General features: G+C 43.4%; 1 protein-coding gene across 3 annotated transcripts in view; it reads right to left on the bottom strand.

Annotated features, from left to right (window-relative positions):
• Positions 1-17,745, bottom strand: part of SCMH1 (Scm polycomb group protein homolog 1) — a 78,129-nt gene extending 60,384 nt beyond the window's left edge. For 2 of the 3 annotated variants that reach the window (XM_056557326.1, XM_056557327.1), the window contains exons 1-3: positions 17,633-17,745; positions 14,715-15,011; positions 322-381 (exon numbers count right to left, since the gene is read on the bottom strand). In XM_056557326.1, the coding sequence (XP_056413301.1) occupies positions 322-354 (33 nt within the window). In that variant the 5' untranslated portion in view covers positions 355-381; positions 14,715-15,011; positions 17,633-17,745. The remainder of the gene's footprint in view (positions 1-321; positions 382-14,714; positions 15,012-17,632) is intronic. The other variant, XM_056557328.1, reaches the window with a different exon arrangement.
• Between the last annotated feature and the right edge of the window lie 865 nt (positions 17,746-18,610).

The following is an 18,610-nucleotide window of genomic DNA, read 5'->3' as shown; positions in this document are numbered from 1 at the left end:
CAATACAGATCGCTATCTTACAATACACTTCTATCTGTTCAATATGACCAGCACCAGTTGTGTTATTCTGCTCATGCAATTCCCTAACACTAATAAATCTCATCCAGTTAAAGTAGTTGTAGAGGATTAGAAAATAATGGCTGCTTTCTTCCAAAAACAGTGTCAAACCTGTCCTCAGGTAATATGTAGAATTTTGTAGCTCAGATCCACTCACTTTAATGGACGTGAGTACAATATAAGACATAACCCATGGATAGGTGTGGCCCTGTCTCTAGAAGCAGTGCCATTCAGTAGATCAGAGCAGACAGGGTTAAACTATACCTTGATGCGTGTGCATGTCTGCTGGTCGGCCATGTCTCCTACCGTCCTTCCAGTCTGATGCTAAAATAAAATAAGATAGTGAGTCAGTATCTTATTAACCCTGTTTGCTGAATTTGATAAGTATGCTAAACTTCGGGTTTACTGATATATCACTGTGTTTGAATGGATTGTCCCACCAATCCCTTTATGAAGTTGGCTGACTGGCTTCTGTGACCCGCAGCAATCATCTGTTGTCACCGGGGAAGCCACATTTAGACCATCATTTCTGCTTTAGTCTAGTTCCAGGAGAAATGTAGCATTACATAGCCAAATAAACATGATAGGCTGTTCCCACCAGGGCCCTATTACAGGTGCCGGGAAGAGCAGTAAACAAGCGCCAATCTTGCAACTATCGTGTAGGGATGGCCTATTACTCTGGGAGATGTGTGGGCCACATTCAATGAATTATTTTAGGATGTCAGAACAAGGCCCCAGGCTGATAACTGGCTGTGTTTCACAGGACAATATCAGCCTATTCGGCTGAAAACTGCTCTGTCTAAAAGGGTCCTAACTTCTAAGAGACTCTTTCTGTAAAGGACTCTCAGTAGTGCCTCACAGAGAGAGGTTCCAAGTGGGAACTCCTTTTTATGATGTGTATATGCTTTAACAGGGCACATAGATAAGAGATGTCTTTGGGAAACAGCCCCTTTAGGTTCTGGTGGACATCCTCATTATTATTCCAAATGTCGCCATTTTGATTCCACTACACTGGTTTTCTTTAGGAAAATATTTGTATTATAAGGACTTGTCTATGGAATGTCCACCTGGAAATTTTCGGGGTGAACATTATGCCATGTGAACACAACCATAGAGGGCAGAATTTTGCCAGAATTGTCCTCAGTTACTAAGAAACTCGAGTTATTACGAGTGTGAAATGTTTCAGACTTGCAGGAATCCTTTCTATTTACTATGGGGATTCACAGATTTCTAGGTGGAGATTTCCAGCCATTTATTCACAGGATTTTCTGTGAATTTAATAGTAAATAGGACGGGTGGTAACATAGTTCATTAGGTTGAAAAAAGACCAGAATCCATCAAGTTCAACCTATATCCCTAATGAGTCCCTACTGAGTTGATGCAGAGGAAGGCAAAAAACCCTCATACTAGAGGTAAAAATTCCTTCCCGACTCCAAATATGGCATCAAAATAAATCCCTGGATCAACGTTCTGTCCCTATAAATCTAGTATACATAACCAGCAATGTTATTACTATCCAAGAATGCATCCAGACCCGTTTTGAACTCTTTTACAGAGTTACCCATGACCACCTCCTCTTGTAGAGAATTCCATAGTCTCACTGCTCTTACAGTAAAGAACCCCCGTCTGTGCTGGTGTAGAAACCCTCTTTCCTCAAGACGTAGAGGATGCCCCCTTGTTATAGATACAGTCCTGGGTATAAATAGATCTTGGGAGAGATCTCTGTACTGTCCCCTGATATATTTATAAATAGTTATTAGGTCTCCCCTAAGCCTTCTTTTTTCTAAACTATATAACCCTAATTCTGATAATCTTTCTGTGTACTGTAGTCCTCCCATTCCCCGTATTACTCTGGTTGCTCATCTTTGAACCTTCTCCAGCTCCACTATATCTTTCTTGTACACTGGTGCCCAGTACTGTACACAGTATTCTATGTGTGGTCTGACTAGTGATTTGTACAGTGGTAGAATTATTTCCTTGTCGTGGGCATCTATGCCCCTATTGATGCACCCCATAATTTTATTAGCCTTGGCAGCAGCTGCCTGACACTGGTCACTACAGCTAAATTTACTGTTAACTCAGACTCCCAAGTCCTTTTCCACTTCAGTGTTCACCACTTGACAGAGTTTAGCATCATCTGCAAATATTGCTACTTTACTAGTCAACCTCTCTACAAGGTCATTAATAAATATATTAAATAGAACAGGACCCAAGACTGGCCCCTGTGGTACCTCACTAGTAACAGTCACCCAATCAGAATAAGTACCATTAATAACCACCCCCTGTTTCCTATCATTGAGCCAGTTACTTACCCAGTTACACACATTCTCCCCCAGCCCAATCCTTCTAATTATATGCACAAATCTTTTATGTGACACCGTATCAAATGCTTTGGAAAAAACCCAGATATATGACATCCAGCGATTCACCCTGGTCCAGTCTGGAGCTCACCTCCTCATAAATGCTGATCAGGTTAGTTTGACAGGACCGATCCCTCATAAAGCCATGCTGATATGGGGTCATACATTTATGATGATACTCCAAAATAGCATCTCTTAGAAAACCCTCAAACAATTTACATACAACAGAGGTGAAACTAACAGGCCTATAATTCCCAGGGTCACCTTTTGACCCCTTTTTAAATATTGGCACCACATTTGCCATGTGCCAGTCCTGGGGAACAGTACCTATTACTATAGAGTCCCTGAATATTAAAAATAGGGGTCTGTCTATTACATTATTTACTTCCTTTAGAACACAGTGGTGAATGCCATCTGGACCTTGTGATTTGTCTCTTGATTTTTGTAGGTGGCACTGTACTTCTTCCTGGGTTAGACAGGTGACCTGTACTTCTTCATGGGTTAGACAGGTGACCTGTACTGGGGAGTTTGGCTTATCTCGCTGTATTTCACCTGGCATTTCATTTTCCTCGGTGAATATATTATTTAATATATTTGCTTTTTCCTAATCCCCGTCTATAATTTCTTCCTCATCATTTTTTAAAGGACCTACACTTTCATTTTTGACCTTTTTGCTATTTATATAGTTAAAGAACATTTTGGGGTTAGTTTTACTCTCTTTGGCAATGAGTCTTTCTGTCTCTATTTTTTCGGATTTTATCTGTTTTATTTTTACATATTTTACATTTTTCTCTATAGCTTTTTAATGCTGTCCTGTTTTAGTAGTTTAAATGCGTTATTTTAGTCATTTATTGCCCCCTTAACATTTTTATTCATCCATATTGTTTTTTTCTTTTATACCTGACCCTCTTATTCCCATAAAGGTATATACCTCTTACAGCAAGAATTTCAAATATTCTTAAAAGTCTCCTATTTAGTGTCAGTATTCTTGTTATTGAGGACATTATCCCATTTTATTATTTTAAGGGTTTCTCTGAGTTGATCAAACTTTGCCTTCCTAAAGATCATTGTTTTTGTGGCCCCACACGAGGTTCCCTTATTGAAGAACAAGTTATAATGTATTATATTATGATCACTATTTCCTAGGTATCCTTCTATTTACACATTAGTTACCCACACCCCTTTTTGGACAGACCACACCCCTTTTTCAGCTTTTCACAGTGTAATGTCGGGTTTGTGGGATTTTTCTGGTGCAAACTGGCGCCGTTGGGTGCAGACATGACGCAGACACTGTGGGAGTTTTATTCAAATGTGTGTAGAGGAAGAGTGATGCAGTTGTCCATAGCAACCAATCAGAATGCTTCTTTCATTTTTAACCCCTTAATGACCCAGCCCATTTTCAATTTAAGGACCCAGGCATTTTTTTGCGCATCTGACCACTGTCACTTCAAGGATTAATAACTATGGGATGCTTTTACTTTCAGTCAGAGAATGTTTCTGTATAATATGTCATGATATATTCTACTTTATGTCAGTGGTAAATTTTTGGCATCATTTCTTGGTGAAAAAAAAATGTCACTTTGAAACGCTCTGCTTATAAGGAAAATAGATATAACAAATAAATTATACATTGATTTACATATACAATATGCCTTCTTTACATTTTCATCATAAAGTTGATATGTGTTTACTTTTGAAAGACGGGATTCAAAGTTCAGCAGCAATTTTCCAATTTTTCACAACATTTTCAAAATCAGAATTTTTCAGGGACCAGTTCAGTTTTGAAGTGGATTTGAAGGGCCTTCATATTAGAAATACCCCATAAATTACCCCATTATAAAAACTGCACCCCTCAAAATATTCAAAATTACATTCAGAAAGCATGTAAACCCTTTGGGTGTTTCACAGGAACAGCGGAAAAGTTAAGGAGAAAATTCAAAATCTTCATTTTTTACACTCGCATATTCTTGTAAACCAAGTTTTTGAAATTTTACAAGGGGTAAAAGGAGAAAAAGCCCCCCAAAATTTGTATCCCAATTTCTCTCGAGTAAGGAAATACCTCATATGTGTATGTCAAGTGTTCGGCGGGTGCAGTAGAGGGCTCAGAAGGGAAGGAGCGACAATGGGATTTTGGAGAGTGAGTTTGTCTGAAATGGTTTTTGGAGGTCATGTCACATTTAGGAAAAAAAAACAAACAAAAAAAAAAAACAAATGGCATACTATTTTGGAAACTACACCCCTCAAGGAACGTAACAAGGGGTACAGTGAGCCTTAACACCCCACAGGTGTTTGACAAATTTCCGCATTTTTCACTAAAATGCTGATGTTACCTGACATTTTTCATTTTCACAAGGGGAAATAGGAGAAAAAGACTCCCAAAGTTTGTAACCCCATTTCTTCTGAGTATGGAAATACCCCATATGTGGATGTAAAGTGCTCTGCGGGCGAACTACAATGCTCAGAAGAGAAGGAGTGCAATTGAGCTTTTGGAGAGGGAATTTGGTTGGAATGGAAGTCTGGGGCCATATGCGTTTACAAAGCCCCCCCCCCTCCCCCCCCGTGGTACCAGAACAGTGGACCCCCACATGTGACCCCATTTTGGAAACTACACCCCTCAAAGAATTTAATAAGGGGTGCAGTGAGCATTTACACCCCACTGGTGTTTGACAGATCTTTGGAACAGTGGGCTGAGCAAATTAAAAATGTTCATTTTCACGGACCACTGTTCCAAAAATCTTTCAGACACCTGTGGGGTGTAAATGCTCACTGTACCCCTTATTAAATTCTGTGAGGGGTGTAGTTTCCAAAATCTGGTCACATGGGGGGTGTGCAATGTTCTGGCACTATGGGAGCTTTGTAAACACACATGGCCTTCAATTTCGGACACATTCTCTCTCCAAAAGCCCAATGATGCTCCTTCTCTTCTGAGCATTGTTGTTCACCAGCAGAGCACTGTACATCCACATATGGGGTATGCTCTTACTCAGAGGAAATGGGGCTTCAAATTTGGGGGGGGGGGATTTTTTCCTATTCTCCCTTGTAAAAATGAAAAATATAGGGCAACACCAGCATTTTAGTGAATTTTTTTTTTTTTCATTTTCACATCCAAATTTAATGAAAATTCGTCAAACACCTGTGAGGTGTTAAGGCTCACTATGCTCCTTGTTACATTCCGTGAGGGGTGTAGTTTCCAAAATGGGGTCACATGTGGGTATTTATTGTTTTGCGTTTAAATCAGCCACCCCTGTGCAAATCACCAATTTAGACCTCAAATGTACATAGTGCGCTCTTACTCCTGAGCCCTGCTGTGCGCCCGCAGAGCACTTTGCGACCACATATGGGGTATTTACGTACTCAGGAGAAATTGGGTTACAAAGTTTGTGGGTCTTTTTTTCCTTTTACCGCTTGTGAAAATTAAAAGTATGGGGCAACACCAACATGTTAGTGTAAAAAATTAAATTTTTTTACACTAAAATGCTGTTGTAGACCCCAACTTTACCTTTTCATAAGGGGTAAAAGAAGAAAAAGCCCCCCAAAATTTGTAATGCAATTTCTCCCGAGTACAGAAATACCCCATATGTGGCACTAAATTGTTGCCTTGAAATATGACAGGGCTCCAAAGCGAGAGAGCGCCATGTGCATTTGAGACCTATTTTGGGGATTAGCATCCGCCACCAAAATACCCTAAAGCATTTCAATCTTGCCGCAGAAAACTCGCTGTAAACCCCCTCCCGTGTTAATGTACCCTGTACATTCACATGGAGGGGAGGGGGGGCAAACCTCCAGCTGTTGCAAACGCAGTCCTTGCATTCCCATTGTGAATGGAGCATTAGTGGGGGCACTGTTGCTATACTTATTTCAACCATGTAAAGCAGTGTTTTCCAAACAGTGTGCCTCCAGAGTTTACAAATCTAAAACTCGAAGCATGCCCGGACAGCCTTTGGTGGATGACCGAAGTGGCCACTGGGGCTTAGTGATAGTTCCTGGAGCATTATACAAAATGTTCTTCACAGGTCTGGTTATGAAAAGCAAAACAGGGGCGATCCCATGTAGCACTTGTAAATGTCCATACAGGCTCCTATATTTTAGGGCAATAAACATGTGGGGGTCACGGACCTTGTAACTGCTTTAGTAACACAGTTAAGACACCAATACACAAAAGTTGCGGATTGGGCTGCCAGAGGCTATCTTCCCAATGCCTTGGCTGCTGGCGCCCTTCGGTTCTCAACACTTCTCCCCAGAACTCAACATACATTGTTATTCTATACAACAGTGTTACCTTTACATATTGTATTCAGTATCTATACGTGCTTTAACCTATATCTCAGGGAACCCTCTGGCCAGTAGAGTACCGTGTAAGCGTGGACAGGAGAGAAAACATTAGACATATATATATATATATGCATACATTGAAGACTTGTGGACTGGGACTACGAATGATGTTACAGTCCTAACTTAGATATTTACATGTGTGTGGACTATTTAGATTATGTATGGACTAACGATGTGTGGTACAACTTTACACATTATATTGTGGCCTACTCTTTGTAGCTTGCGGGAATTTGTCATGGCGGTGAGGCAGTAATGTTTCTCCTGACCTGGCAGGATACCTCCTATATAAATCGCCATAAACACAAGGATACATCTTAGACAACTCCGTGTATACATGTTATATACATTTTATTACAACATTCCATAAACAATATAGTACAGTAACGTGTGCATTTATCTGTGCAAAAATATAGACAAAATATGTTACTCTGAATAAAAATGGAGAGTACCGCTCTACAGTTCTGGTACATTTTGAGTTCTCAGTAAAGGATCACGGCTATAAGCCGGGTACGAACACTTACACATATGGTTACAAATAAACTTCTTGACAAGTTCATCAGGCACTTGCACTGTGGCCAGGCAACTTTGCATCCCAACCTCGACAGTCAGCTTGTTTTCTCGCCTGGAACATGTACCTAGGACCACGAGACTGTGCCCCCTCCATAGGGCTGACATGAGTGTCCCATGACACAAGGGACAAGCTGGAATCAGTGACGGTTGGGCTCACTGTGATCACCACTTGTACAGCAGCAGCATGTGCCACTGGGGAATCATGTGTAGGTGCCTGTTGGGCCGGCCAAACCTCCTCCTCCTGCAGGAGTAGGCAGAGGCACTTTAGTTGTTGCCCGTTAGTCCAAACCTCCTCGACCACAGGAGTAGGCCTGAGCACATCTGTAGAAGACCCTCGATGCAGATATCTGGGGTCCATAACAGGTGACTCAGGATACCATTCTTCTTGGATGACTTTTCCCTTGATGCTTGGTGGCAGGAGACCAAATGGATCTGAATCCCAATCTTCAGAGGGGAAGTAGGCGAAGTGGATTTGTGTTGGGTTCTTGGGCCTAGTGACAGCTGCTGCCCATTGCCCTTGCAGGCTCTGTACCGGGGTCAATTCTACAATCTCCCCGTGCTCTAGGGAGTGTAGTGGTGGAGGGAGGTAGTCTCTCTTCACTGCTCTCCGGTTGACCAGAATAGTACCATGGTGGTGACAGTTCATTAATGTGCCATACCCCCCTCACTCTGTTGAACTTGATGACTGTGTCTCTCCGCCACTCTAAGGGTGGCTCTCCCTCTGATATACAAGGCCTCAAGGTTTTTAGTGTCCTGCTGCTGGACTTGATGTACTTCATAAGGCACTACTTTAGGGCCATACTCTCTTCTCCTCTGTGCCCTTAACTCTTCCATGATGGCAGCCACTTCGGCCTCCCGTTTGGCCTTCTCAGCCTCGGCATTTGGAACAGAAGGATGGGACTTCTTTGGCAGGGGTAGAAGATGGTCCCTCATGAACTGGATTAATGGAGGCTCATCGCCAAATAGCCACTTAGGTAATGGTGGTGACTGGGGGCTGCTGGACCTGGGGCGCAGGCTCTGGACTGGGGGTAGATGGAGGGGTAGAGAATGCGGCCTCAGCCGCGGTACTCACTTCTGATTCCTCCGTGTAGATCTCCGCCCAGGATCCCCAGGTCCTGTGGTGGGGCGACAGCTGCAACGGCCCTCTTGAAGACTTCGGAGTACTTTCCGCCGGGGTTGCTGGCCAGTCTCCGTCATCCTCGGGCAGTGGGACTTCGCAGCAGGCCTCCTCGGCCCCGATGAAGATCTTCTGGAGATGGTCCAGAACACGCTTGGAACATGTGTACCGCGGTGACTCGCCGGGCCTCCAGCGCCATCTTGGGACTCTCTGCACACGCAGTCTGCTGCGCATCCACCATCTTCTTGCTCTCACCAGGAACATCCACAAGACTGAAGGTCTGGCTCCGCTTCTTATACCGGTCTCAAGCAAAATCGCCCCCAGCCGGAACTACGTCATCAGCAGGGCCTGGCACCGAAAATGACTCAGCGGTGCGTCCTCTTCTTCCGCTCCCCCGGCAACAAGGGGTGGACCTTTTGAGCTCCACTTAGGACTAGGGACTGCGACTTGGCTTCCACGCCCAGGGATGGGACCCTGGCTCTGGCGGGATCCTTTCTTACGCTTTTCTTCCATCAGATTAACCCTTTCAGGTATGGCAGCAGACATCTTGGCACGTAACATTATTTCAGTACGGATTTTGCACATAGTGTTCACGACTTTAGGGTTATTCTAAATAGCAGATAACAGTCTTTTCTTCACCTTCCCCTCTATTTCACAAGCGCCTCGGGTAAAACACTTTCCACTGACAGAGTCCCATACACTTTCTGGGCAAATTTAATTCGCATTGGCATGCAATTTTCTGACAATACTGGACACAGTTCATACTGGGGGGGAGAACTTGTTGCATAAGGCACACACCTGTATCCAGTTCATGAGGCCAAAAGTTGTGGTAACGGGGTGTGATGAGGGCAGATGTTGTTACCTTAGGGGCAGATGGAATTAACCCTTTGTATTCGTGACGCCAGGGCATGGTTTATCCTCGATACCACCCAAAGGTATACCGCTAGATCCTGGGTTAGGCACGGGGGCAATAATGACTCCGACGCTAAGTTACGAATAATGGTAGCTTTACTGAGGGTAGACAGATGGTAAAGTCTATACAGTTCAGCCAGGGCCCACAGAGGTGACCAGTGACTCAGAGACCTTAAGGGCTTGCTGGAACTTGTAGTAGGACTGGACAATTTTGATGCAGGCTACGCTGACTTGACAGTAGCTGACAGGGACTGATTTGACTGATGACTGACAAAGCTATGACTGTAGCTTACTTGCCATTGACTGTGGCTGCAGACTTGGCTTGAGGCCTCCAATGACTCTGGACACACACCTAGACTCGATTTGACAGCACTGGACCTCAGCAACAGGAGAGCAAACTAGCTCCACCCAGGGCTTATATGGAGGAGACTAGCAGGGAGTTCATAGGTCACCCGTTGGATCACCTGGTCACTGGTACCTCCTGGGTAACAATCACATGGTACATTTCTTAAAGCAACAACACATTATATATTATAATACATAGCAAAACATATATACATGGGGGAAAAAAGTACAAGGTGCCCAGGGGACACTGAAGGGAGACTGCCAGACAGGGCAGCAAGGGCACGGGGCAACACCCCCTCACTGGGCCACAACATAAGTATGACATATGTCCTAATACAAATAAACAGATATTTAGAACAGCACAGGTTATAAAGTTTATCAACAGTAATATAAACTACATGTGGTTAGAGAAGGAAAACCGTCTGGCACCACTAGCTGTGGATCAATCCTCTATTATGCAGTGTAGTAATCAGCATTCAGCAGATCATAGTATACTGTTAATCGTGGAGGTGCTATATTCCCAAGGAACAAGACTTTAACATATGTAGAAAAAGAGAACATGCGGTTCAAGCACTCACCACCAATCTTGATCGATGCAACAAACCAGGCTTTATTCAGTTCAGCGCATAAAGCTACATCCAGTTAGACAGACACACAAGGGAGCAACGGTGGACAGGTGAGGCGGCAACAAGTTTCACACACAAAGGCGCTTCCTCTGGAACTTCTGACGTTATACGTCAAGGTGGGGTTTTTATAGAGTAACGTGCGGGTGTTACTATTGAACCAATAAACAGGTATGTGACATACAGTTTAAGTGATTTAAAAACCATAAGTGATCCAGTGGGCTACTTGTTCCATGAGTATACGGTGTCTGTCTCCACCTCCTACTGACACTTCAATCTTTTCAAGTCTGGCAAACCTCAGTTAGACATATCACTATTATGAATGACAGGTGCGGACATGGGCTATAAAATGCGTGGCTCCTACACCTGTATGTATTGAGCGAAAATGCTCCTTTACTCTAACCATCCGTTTTCTTTTAGTTTTGCCTAATGTAATAATACCCGCATGAGCAAGGTATACAATAAACTACAAAAGTAGTTTGGCAAGTGATTCAGTGTTTTACCATTATCTCACATTCACCCAATCTGAACCAGCTCCTAGCCAGGTTCTGGCTAAAGACTGAACAACTGTGACATTTAAAATTACCTTTTGGAGTGCTATCCGTTAATCAATTGTACTTGTTGGTTTGGCCTTATTCTATTTTTTATGCGTTTTTAACAAAGACTGTAAGGTTTTATTGCGCTTATGTGTTATGATAGGATTCTCTGTCGTGATTGTTTTTAAATCTGGTGAATTGAAAAGATTGATGAGCCAGTAGGAGGTGGAGACAGACACCATATACTCATGGAACAAGAAGCCTGCTGGATCATCAGAGCCGAAGCGCTTGGTCCTTTGGGGCTCAATGATAAAAATGAGTTTGGTACCTTTCTCCACTAATGCCTCACATGCATAAAGTGTTGTTTTTATAGTTTTTAAATCACATACCTGTTCATTGTTTCCATAGTAACGCCCGCAAGTTACTACATAAAAACCACACCTTGACATGTAATATCGGTACGGGCCAGAGGAAGCACCTTTGTGCTGCCCCTGTGCACGCCCCCCCGCCTCACCTGTCCACCGTTGCTCCCTTGTGTGTCTGTCTAAGGCTGGGTTCACATCATGTTTTTGCCATACTGTTTTCAATCAGTTTTTCTAAAGAAAACTGTATGGCAAAAAAACGGATGTAACAGTATGGAAAAAAGTAAACCGTATGCGTTTTTAGACCGTTTACCGTTTTTAAAATTGCATACGGTTCCGTCTGTTTTTTAATAAAAAAATAAAAAACATAAGTTTTTGAAAATGTTATTTAAAATAAATTAATTTTTAAAAATGTAAACTTTAGGATGCAAATGCGCATGTGCAAAGTAAAAACTGTATACGGTTTTCCCGTATGGAACCATATACTTGTGCGTTTCCCATTGACGTCCAAAAAAAACATATGCAGTACGGTTTTTAAACCGGAGACAAAACCGTGGTCAACCACGGTTTTGAGTATGGGAAAAAAACGTATTGCAAGCAAACCATCCGCAACCGGATGCACCTGGGTGCATATGGTTTTCAATTATTTGTCTATGTATACGGTTTTCAATACGGTTCCATACGTTTTCAATAATAAAAACGTATACGGGAACCGTACTTGAAAAACGTGATGTGAACCCAGCCTAACTGGATGTAGCTTTATGCGCTGAACTGAATAAAGCCTGGTTTGTTGCATTGATTAAGATTGGTGGTGAATGCTAGAACCGCACGTTCTCTTTTTCTACATATAGTGATATAAACTATGTAACTGAGAAAAATAGAGGTGTTCTACCTATTTTGTCCAACCCCAAGTAGGCTGGAGGCTATCTACATTGCAAGACACAGGTGAGGCTGAAGTGGCTGACTATTGACAGATGTCACTGGTTACCAAGGTCCTGAGAGTGATGTTAGGCCTGGGAAGAAGTTGTGTGGGTCATCCACATTGTGTGGGTCATCCACTGGGGGCATATTGTCATGATGCATTGGGGTTGCCTACCTAGGCCTGTAGATTGTAACAGAAGAGGCAGTGGGGTAGTGTCCTGGTACAACATTGTGAAACTGGTACAAACAGTCCAGCTACTATCCTGAGAAAGATATTGTGTTGCTGAGAGTAAAAGGTTTTGCATATTAGGTACTGGAGAGTTATGTGCATTGCATCACTTTTATTGTATACAATGAGGTATTAAAGTTGTAAAGGGTTAACCTTTTTTAAACGATCACATGATCCTCCCAACCAATGGTTGCAGGAGGAGCCCCGAGTGCAGCCTCAAGTGCAGCCAGGAGAAGGGGTGGACCCAAAACTTTTAGTAGTCTAGACATTGCTTTTGCCAGGGGAACATCTTCTAGCTCTGCACTTGCTAAGTATTCTAGTCAGACAGCAAACTGTCTATATCTCCTAGCTCTACTGTTGCTACCTACACCTAGGCCACATGTCGTCTATCTAGGTATAATCCTGTCTATGATCAAGTCACTGTTCCTGCTTCTGGTCTATAAGTTCTTCATCTCCGAGAGGAAGAATATCGACTACACCAGAGAGGAGGAGGCTAAACATGGATCTCCAACATCAGGTTAGCTACACCACCCCGCCACATGACAGGCACCTTAGGACTACTACCCCCAGCTCACCTGAGTAACGTCCCTGTGCACTAGTGTGTGGACTACTTTTGGGGTACAGAAGAGTAAGGCTACTGCTGAAATATGTCTTGTTTGGTTTAAAGGTTATACAATAAAGCTTCTTGTTCCTGAATATACTTGGTGAGTGCTGGGACATTATTTACACTGTTCCTGGACCTGATCCACCAGGTGCACAACCTCAAACAGAAGTGCCGACCAACTTATATATTAAATACCTTTGGGTTACTGGTGAGGAGTCCAAGTCCTTAATAGCACAAGGAATTTGGTGTTGGCTTTCACTAAGGTGGGTGAGGCCGAGTATATTATCAGCCTGTTAAAAGAGGTTTCATGCCAAGTCTGGTTTTTGGGAACTAGATCCAAGACTTGTTGGGTTGCTTGTGTAGGTATTGGCCAAATGGAGTTGGTGTAGGGGAGGAAAGTATATTGGAATAATTGCAATAATTATTCTGTTGGGTTAGTCTGAACTTAGGGTAATCTGTCAGGGTCTGACTACTGTGGTCCCCTCAAAGAATTGAGCTTCTAAACACAGGGGTCAACCCTCCCACCAATCAGTTTGTTATCCCCTATCCCAGTGTTTCTCAACTAGTGTACCTTCAGCTGTTGCAAAACTACATCTCCTAGCATGCACAGACAACCAAAGGCACTGCCCAATTCTGCCCAATTCTTTGCATAGGGGATAACTTTTTATGTTCTACTTCTTTCAAGCGAAAAAATGAAGTACTAAATACCTGCCTGTGTTTTTTGTCTTCTTTTAAAGGCAGAAAAGAAGAACAACCTTATTAGGGATCGACCGATATCGATTTTTTTTAGGGCCGATACAGATACCGATAATCTGTCACCTTTCAGGCCGATAGACGATAACTTATACCGATATTCCGGTATAAGTTATTGGCTATTTCACCCCCCCCCGGCGGGGCAGAAGCCGTTGCAGATCAATGATTTAAAGCAGGTGCTTTAAATCAATGAACTGCAGCGGCTTTTGCCGGGCCAGAGACCGCCGCCCGCTTCTCTCCCCCTGCCTGTCCTGGGGTCCTGAGTCTAACCACCACAGTTGCCCCATCGCCCCCCCCCCCCCCCATCCTCTGCCCCATCGCCTCCCCCCCCCCCCATCCTCTGCCCACATACTGCCGCCGCACCCCCCATCCTCTGCCCACATACCGCTGCCGCCCCATCGCCTCCCCCCATCCCTGGTGTTATAATTACCTGTTCTGGGGGTCCGCGATACTTCTGGCTCCGTTGGCATCCTGCGCTGTCACTGTGCGCACTGACGGTGACGTCGCGTTGGGGACGTCACTCGTCATTGCGCAGTGCACTGCAACAGCACAGGAGCCAGAAGGATTGCAGACCCCGGGAACAGGTAATTATAACACCAGGGATGGGGGAGGAGATAGGCCAGCGGCGGTATGTGGGAAGAAGATGGGGGGGAGGTTATGGGGCAGCGGCAGGTGGCCAGAGGATGGGGGGAGGCAATGGGGCAGCGGCCGTGGTATGTGGGCAGAGGATGGGGGGAGGCAATGGGGCAGCGGTATGTGGGCAGAGGATGGGGGGAGGCAATGGGGCAGCAGCGGCGACGGTCGTCTCTGGCCGGGGGGCATTATCGGCTTATCAGCAAGGTAATTGCCGATACCAATAATGTCCAAAATCGTGATTATCGGCGATAATATCGGCCAAACCGATAATCGGTCGATCCCTAAACCTTATATACAACCCTGGTATGAGTATGGATGTATAGAATGGTTAAGTAAGAAATAACAGCAAATAATTACCCCTCAGATGCCCAGGTTTCTTCATGACTCCAGGAGCAAGGTAATACTATAATTCCTTAAGGAGACAGTCCTCAAGTCTTCAAGATGGAGTCACACAGCTGACATGTAAACTCGACTGACAAGTTATGGTCCTATAAACAGCAGGTACCGAGATTAAATTTTTGGAGGATGACAAGAAGCGGGTCCCGTGTTATGTTTCCATGGAGCTCCTTAGTTTCACCAGATGCCCAGCAGTAAGGTAGTGTACGACTTGCAACCATAGGATGGAGAAAGCAAAGGGGCCAAGAAGCATCCACTCTACAGGAAATAAGAGAAACAAGATCAAATATAAATACATCATACAAACCAGCATGCTATCTCCATGACAGTTTTAGTAAAGGCAAATGAATATAATGATATATGTTAAGTAAAAGTAGTCACACTGGGGTTCGGGGCCCGCACACTACTCAAGTGACTGTTTCGGGGTCCACACACTACTCAAGAGACTGTTTCGGGGTCCACACGCTACTCAACAGACTGTTTCATGTAGTTCCATACTACTCGGCACTATTCCCGACAAGTGTCAAGGATTTAGGAAGTCATTGATTCCTGACAATTGTCTAGCCAGTTGATATGAATGGCTATTGTTGTGGCAGTGAGGCTAGGGCATGGCATGCATGTAAAAAGATAGATCTGGCCCATGGTTTAAGGGTAAGGCCATAGGAAACTGGGCTTTGGATTTTCAATCTTGCTGGTAAAATCTGCAGCATTTCTTCAGAAAAATCACTGGCTACAAATAGGACGTTATACCTGAAAATCTGCAGCATTACTGGTTCATCGAGATCAGTGGTCTTCAAACTGTGGCCCTCCAGATGTTGCAAAACTACAACTCCCAACATGCCCGGACAGCCGTTGGCTGTCCGGGCATGCTGGGAGTTGTAGTTTTGCAACATCTGGAGAGCCACAGTTTGAAGACCGCTAATCTAGATATACCTAAAGGATTGTGGCTGTATACACGTACAGAAGGGTAACCTGAGGCTTCTGAGCCCTGATGCAGAATATGTAAAAGGACCCCCCACCTACTATGTGCTACTTTTCTACCTATTATCATGCCCTTTCTGTAGCCATTATGCACTAAAAAGAGAGACACTGCATAGAGAGATGTAATAGGATTTTTGCACCAAACAGACCCTAAACAGGTTGGAGCACAATGGATACAGACGGGGCCCATTGACTTTTAATAGGGTCCGGCAGGTTTTTGTCAAGTGTCTCTGCTCAGGTATCATAGTTTTAACAGACTAAGGCTGCGTTCACATCACGATTTCTCCATCCGACTTGAGTACGCGATTTTTATAGCTTGAAATCGTATATAAAGTCTGATCCATTGACCTCCATAAAAAAATCTGATCCATTACACACATCCGATATGATCCACATCCGATATCACACGATTTTAGTTCAGGTCTGAAATCGTGGTCAAACCCCGATTTCAGACCCGAACAAAAATCGTGTGAAATCGGATGCGGATCAAATCGGATGTGTGTAATGGATCTGATTTTTTTAATAGAGGTCAATGGATCAGACTTTATATACGATTTCAAGCTATAAAAATCGCGTACTCAAGTCGGATGGAGAAATCGTGATGTGAACGTTGCGTTCAACGCTGATGTGAACCTAGCCTTACAGACACAAATCCCGACCTGACCACGTTTCTAATGACCCCAACTGACAGCTGTCAGTTGGGGTCATCAGACTACCGACCCAAAATACACATATAACATGCACATGTGAACCCGACATAATCATGTTGTGTTGTAAGAACTTTTACATAGGACTACAGGTAAGCCTACTGTGTTATATTACCTTAGTTATCAGGATATGCAAATCTCAGGGCTTGTTCACACAATAAAATAGCTGTCGCCACAAAATCTGGATTTTATAATAAAGCTGCAGTGATTCCCTACAGAAACATGACAATTTTCAGGCTGATTTTACTGAAATTGCACAGATTTGTCAGCATGATATAGACACTGGAAAATTATTCGTAGATTCTGCCTCCAAATCGGCACAGAGTGTGAACATGCCCCTTACGGAATAAAATGGTAAGTTTGTCCGTGATATATTCGTGCTTTGACTGCTTTTTTAACAGAGCTTTTCCTCCCGACTCCCCAAAACATGCATACTTGGCTCGCAAGCTCAATCATTTTTTATTTATTTATTGAAAATAACTTTATTAGCAATCAGTCTTCATAAACATACTGGTTTGGCTCAAAAGCAGCCATCAGCAGGTATGGGAATATAGGTCAAGGATAGGTAGAAGCTGGCATTTATTAGGGTGTGATAGGAATGAATGGACAGTAAGACATTATATGACTTATATAAGCATGTAATCACCTATACATGAATACGTGCATATATATACATAGCCAGTCATGTAGGTACAGCATACGGAGGGGTTGCCAGCCAAATGTTTACATTCAGTGTAGGAGGGCACAACACAAGGTATATACAGCATACAACAGGGACAATGACCGCACCATAATAGACAAACAAACATGTCCTGAGCACAAAGACTTCTGTCCAGCGGAGCCCGCAAACTAATAGCAAACACTTGACATGTAAATCCATGTTCCTTCCATCTTGTCCTGTCTTATTTTGCAGTACACTCCTCTTGCTGCCTTTCTCCCCTCCCCCTAGCTCTCCCTTCCCCCTAATCTACAACCATAACACAAGCAAGTGAACAGCAGCCATTGCTTTTTCCTCTGTTCACTCCAAAGCTGGCTTTTAACCCTCCTATTCCCCTGCAGGGCCCAGAATGGACGACTGAGTGCCTGCTCTCCCTGTCACACTCTGCTGCTAAAGTGACAAGGACCGAGGACAAGAGCCTGTGTGCTGCTAGCACTGTGGTGCCTCAGTCACTAGTCCTAATCTTTACTTACCCCTTTGCTTATTCAATTTTTTTTCTCCCGGGCTTTGGCAGAGAAGGGGGAGATATCAGTCTCCATCCGCCATGATCTTTCCTACGCAACCAGACGTAAAAACAGACACCCCCTCCTTCCCTCCACTCCTCCTTCTCCTTCCTTCCCCCTCTCCTTCTCTCTCTTTGCCAAAAAGGACACCTAGTGCCTGGTGTCTAAAACACAGGCTGTGTGACATTAACCCTTACAACCTCATTTCAAGGGAGAACTAGGGCCAGCAAAAGGCGGCGATAGATTAGAAGAGTATTCTAGAATTCAAAACTGTATGGAAAGTTTAAATACTATATATTTTAAAACAATGAAAAATAAATAAATACATTTTCTAAGGGTCTAAATTAATTCTAAGGCTGCGTTCACACGGCCGTCTAGACCCGTCCTGTTCTTCTCCCATCGAAAATAAAAATGGATCCGTTTGGACCCGTTATTGTTCAGTTAATAAACCAAAAAAAATAAAAATTTTTGTTCTGAGCATGCTCAGAAGTAAAAACGGATCAAAAAACGGATTGAAAAAAACGGTGCAAACGGATGACATGACTCACCCGTTTTCCATAGACTTCAATGTTAACGTTACTGTATCCGTTTTTTCTTTCTTTCGTTTTTTTTTTGGACTGGAGAAAAAATACTGCATGCACTGTATTTTCTCCCCTAAAAATAAATAAAACGGAAATGAGCGCAGACAGGTGCAAATGGATGTAAAAGGATTGTAAAAAAAAAAAATCCCATTGACATCAATGGGATTATTTTACAACCGTTTAGAATCCGTTTACAAGCAGCAACACTGGAACAACAAAAAAAAAGCCGCACAACTTGTAGAAAAAACTAAAATAAAAATGACATACTGCAGCTACAGCAGAAGGCAGAAAAATTAACCAAATCCTTTTGAAAACAAGTTACACAATCAAATACAGAGTATGTGCAAAGTAACAATGCCAAATGTGC

The sequence above is a fragment of the Hyla sarda genome, chromosome 2 (genome assembly GCF_029499605.1).
Source record: "Hyla sarda isolate aHylSar1 chromosome 2, aHylSar1.hap1, whole genome shotgun sequence".
Taxonomy (NCBI): domain Eukaryota; kingdom Metazoa; phylum Chordata; class Amphibia; order Anura; family Hylidae; genus Hyla; species Hyla sarda.
This window is presented reverse-complemented; position numbering and strand designations above follow the sequence as displayed.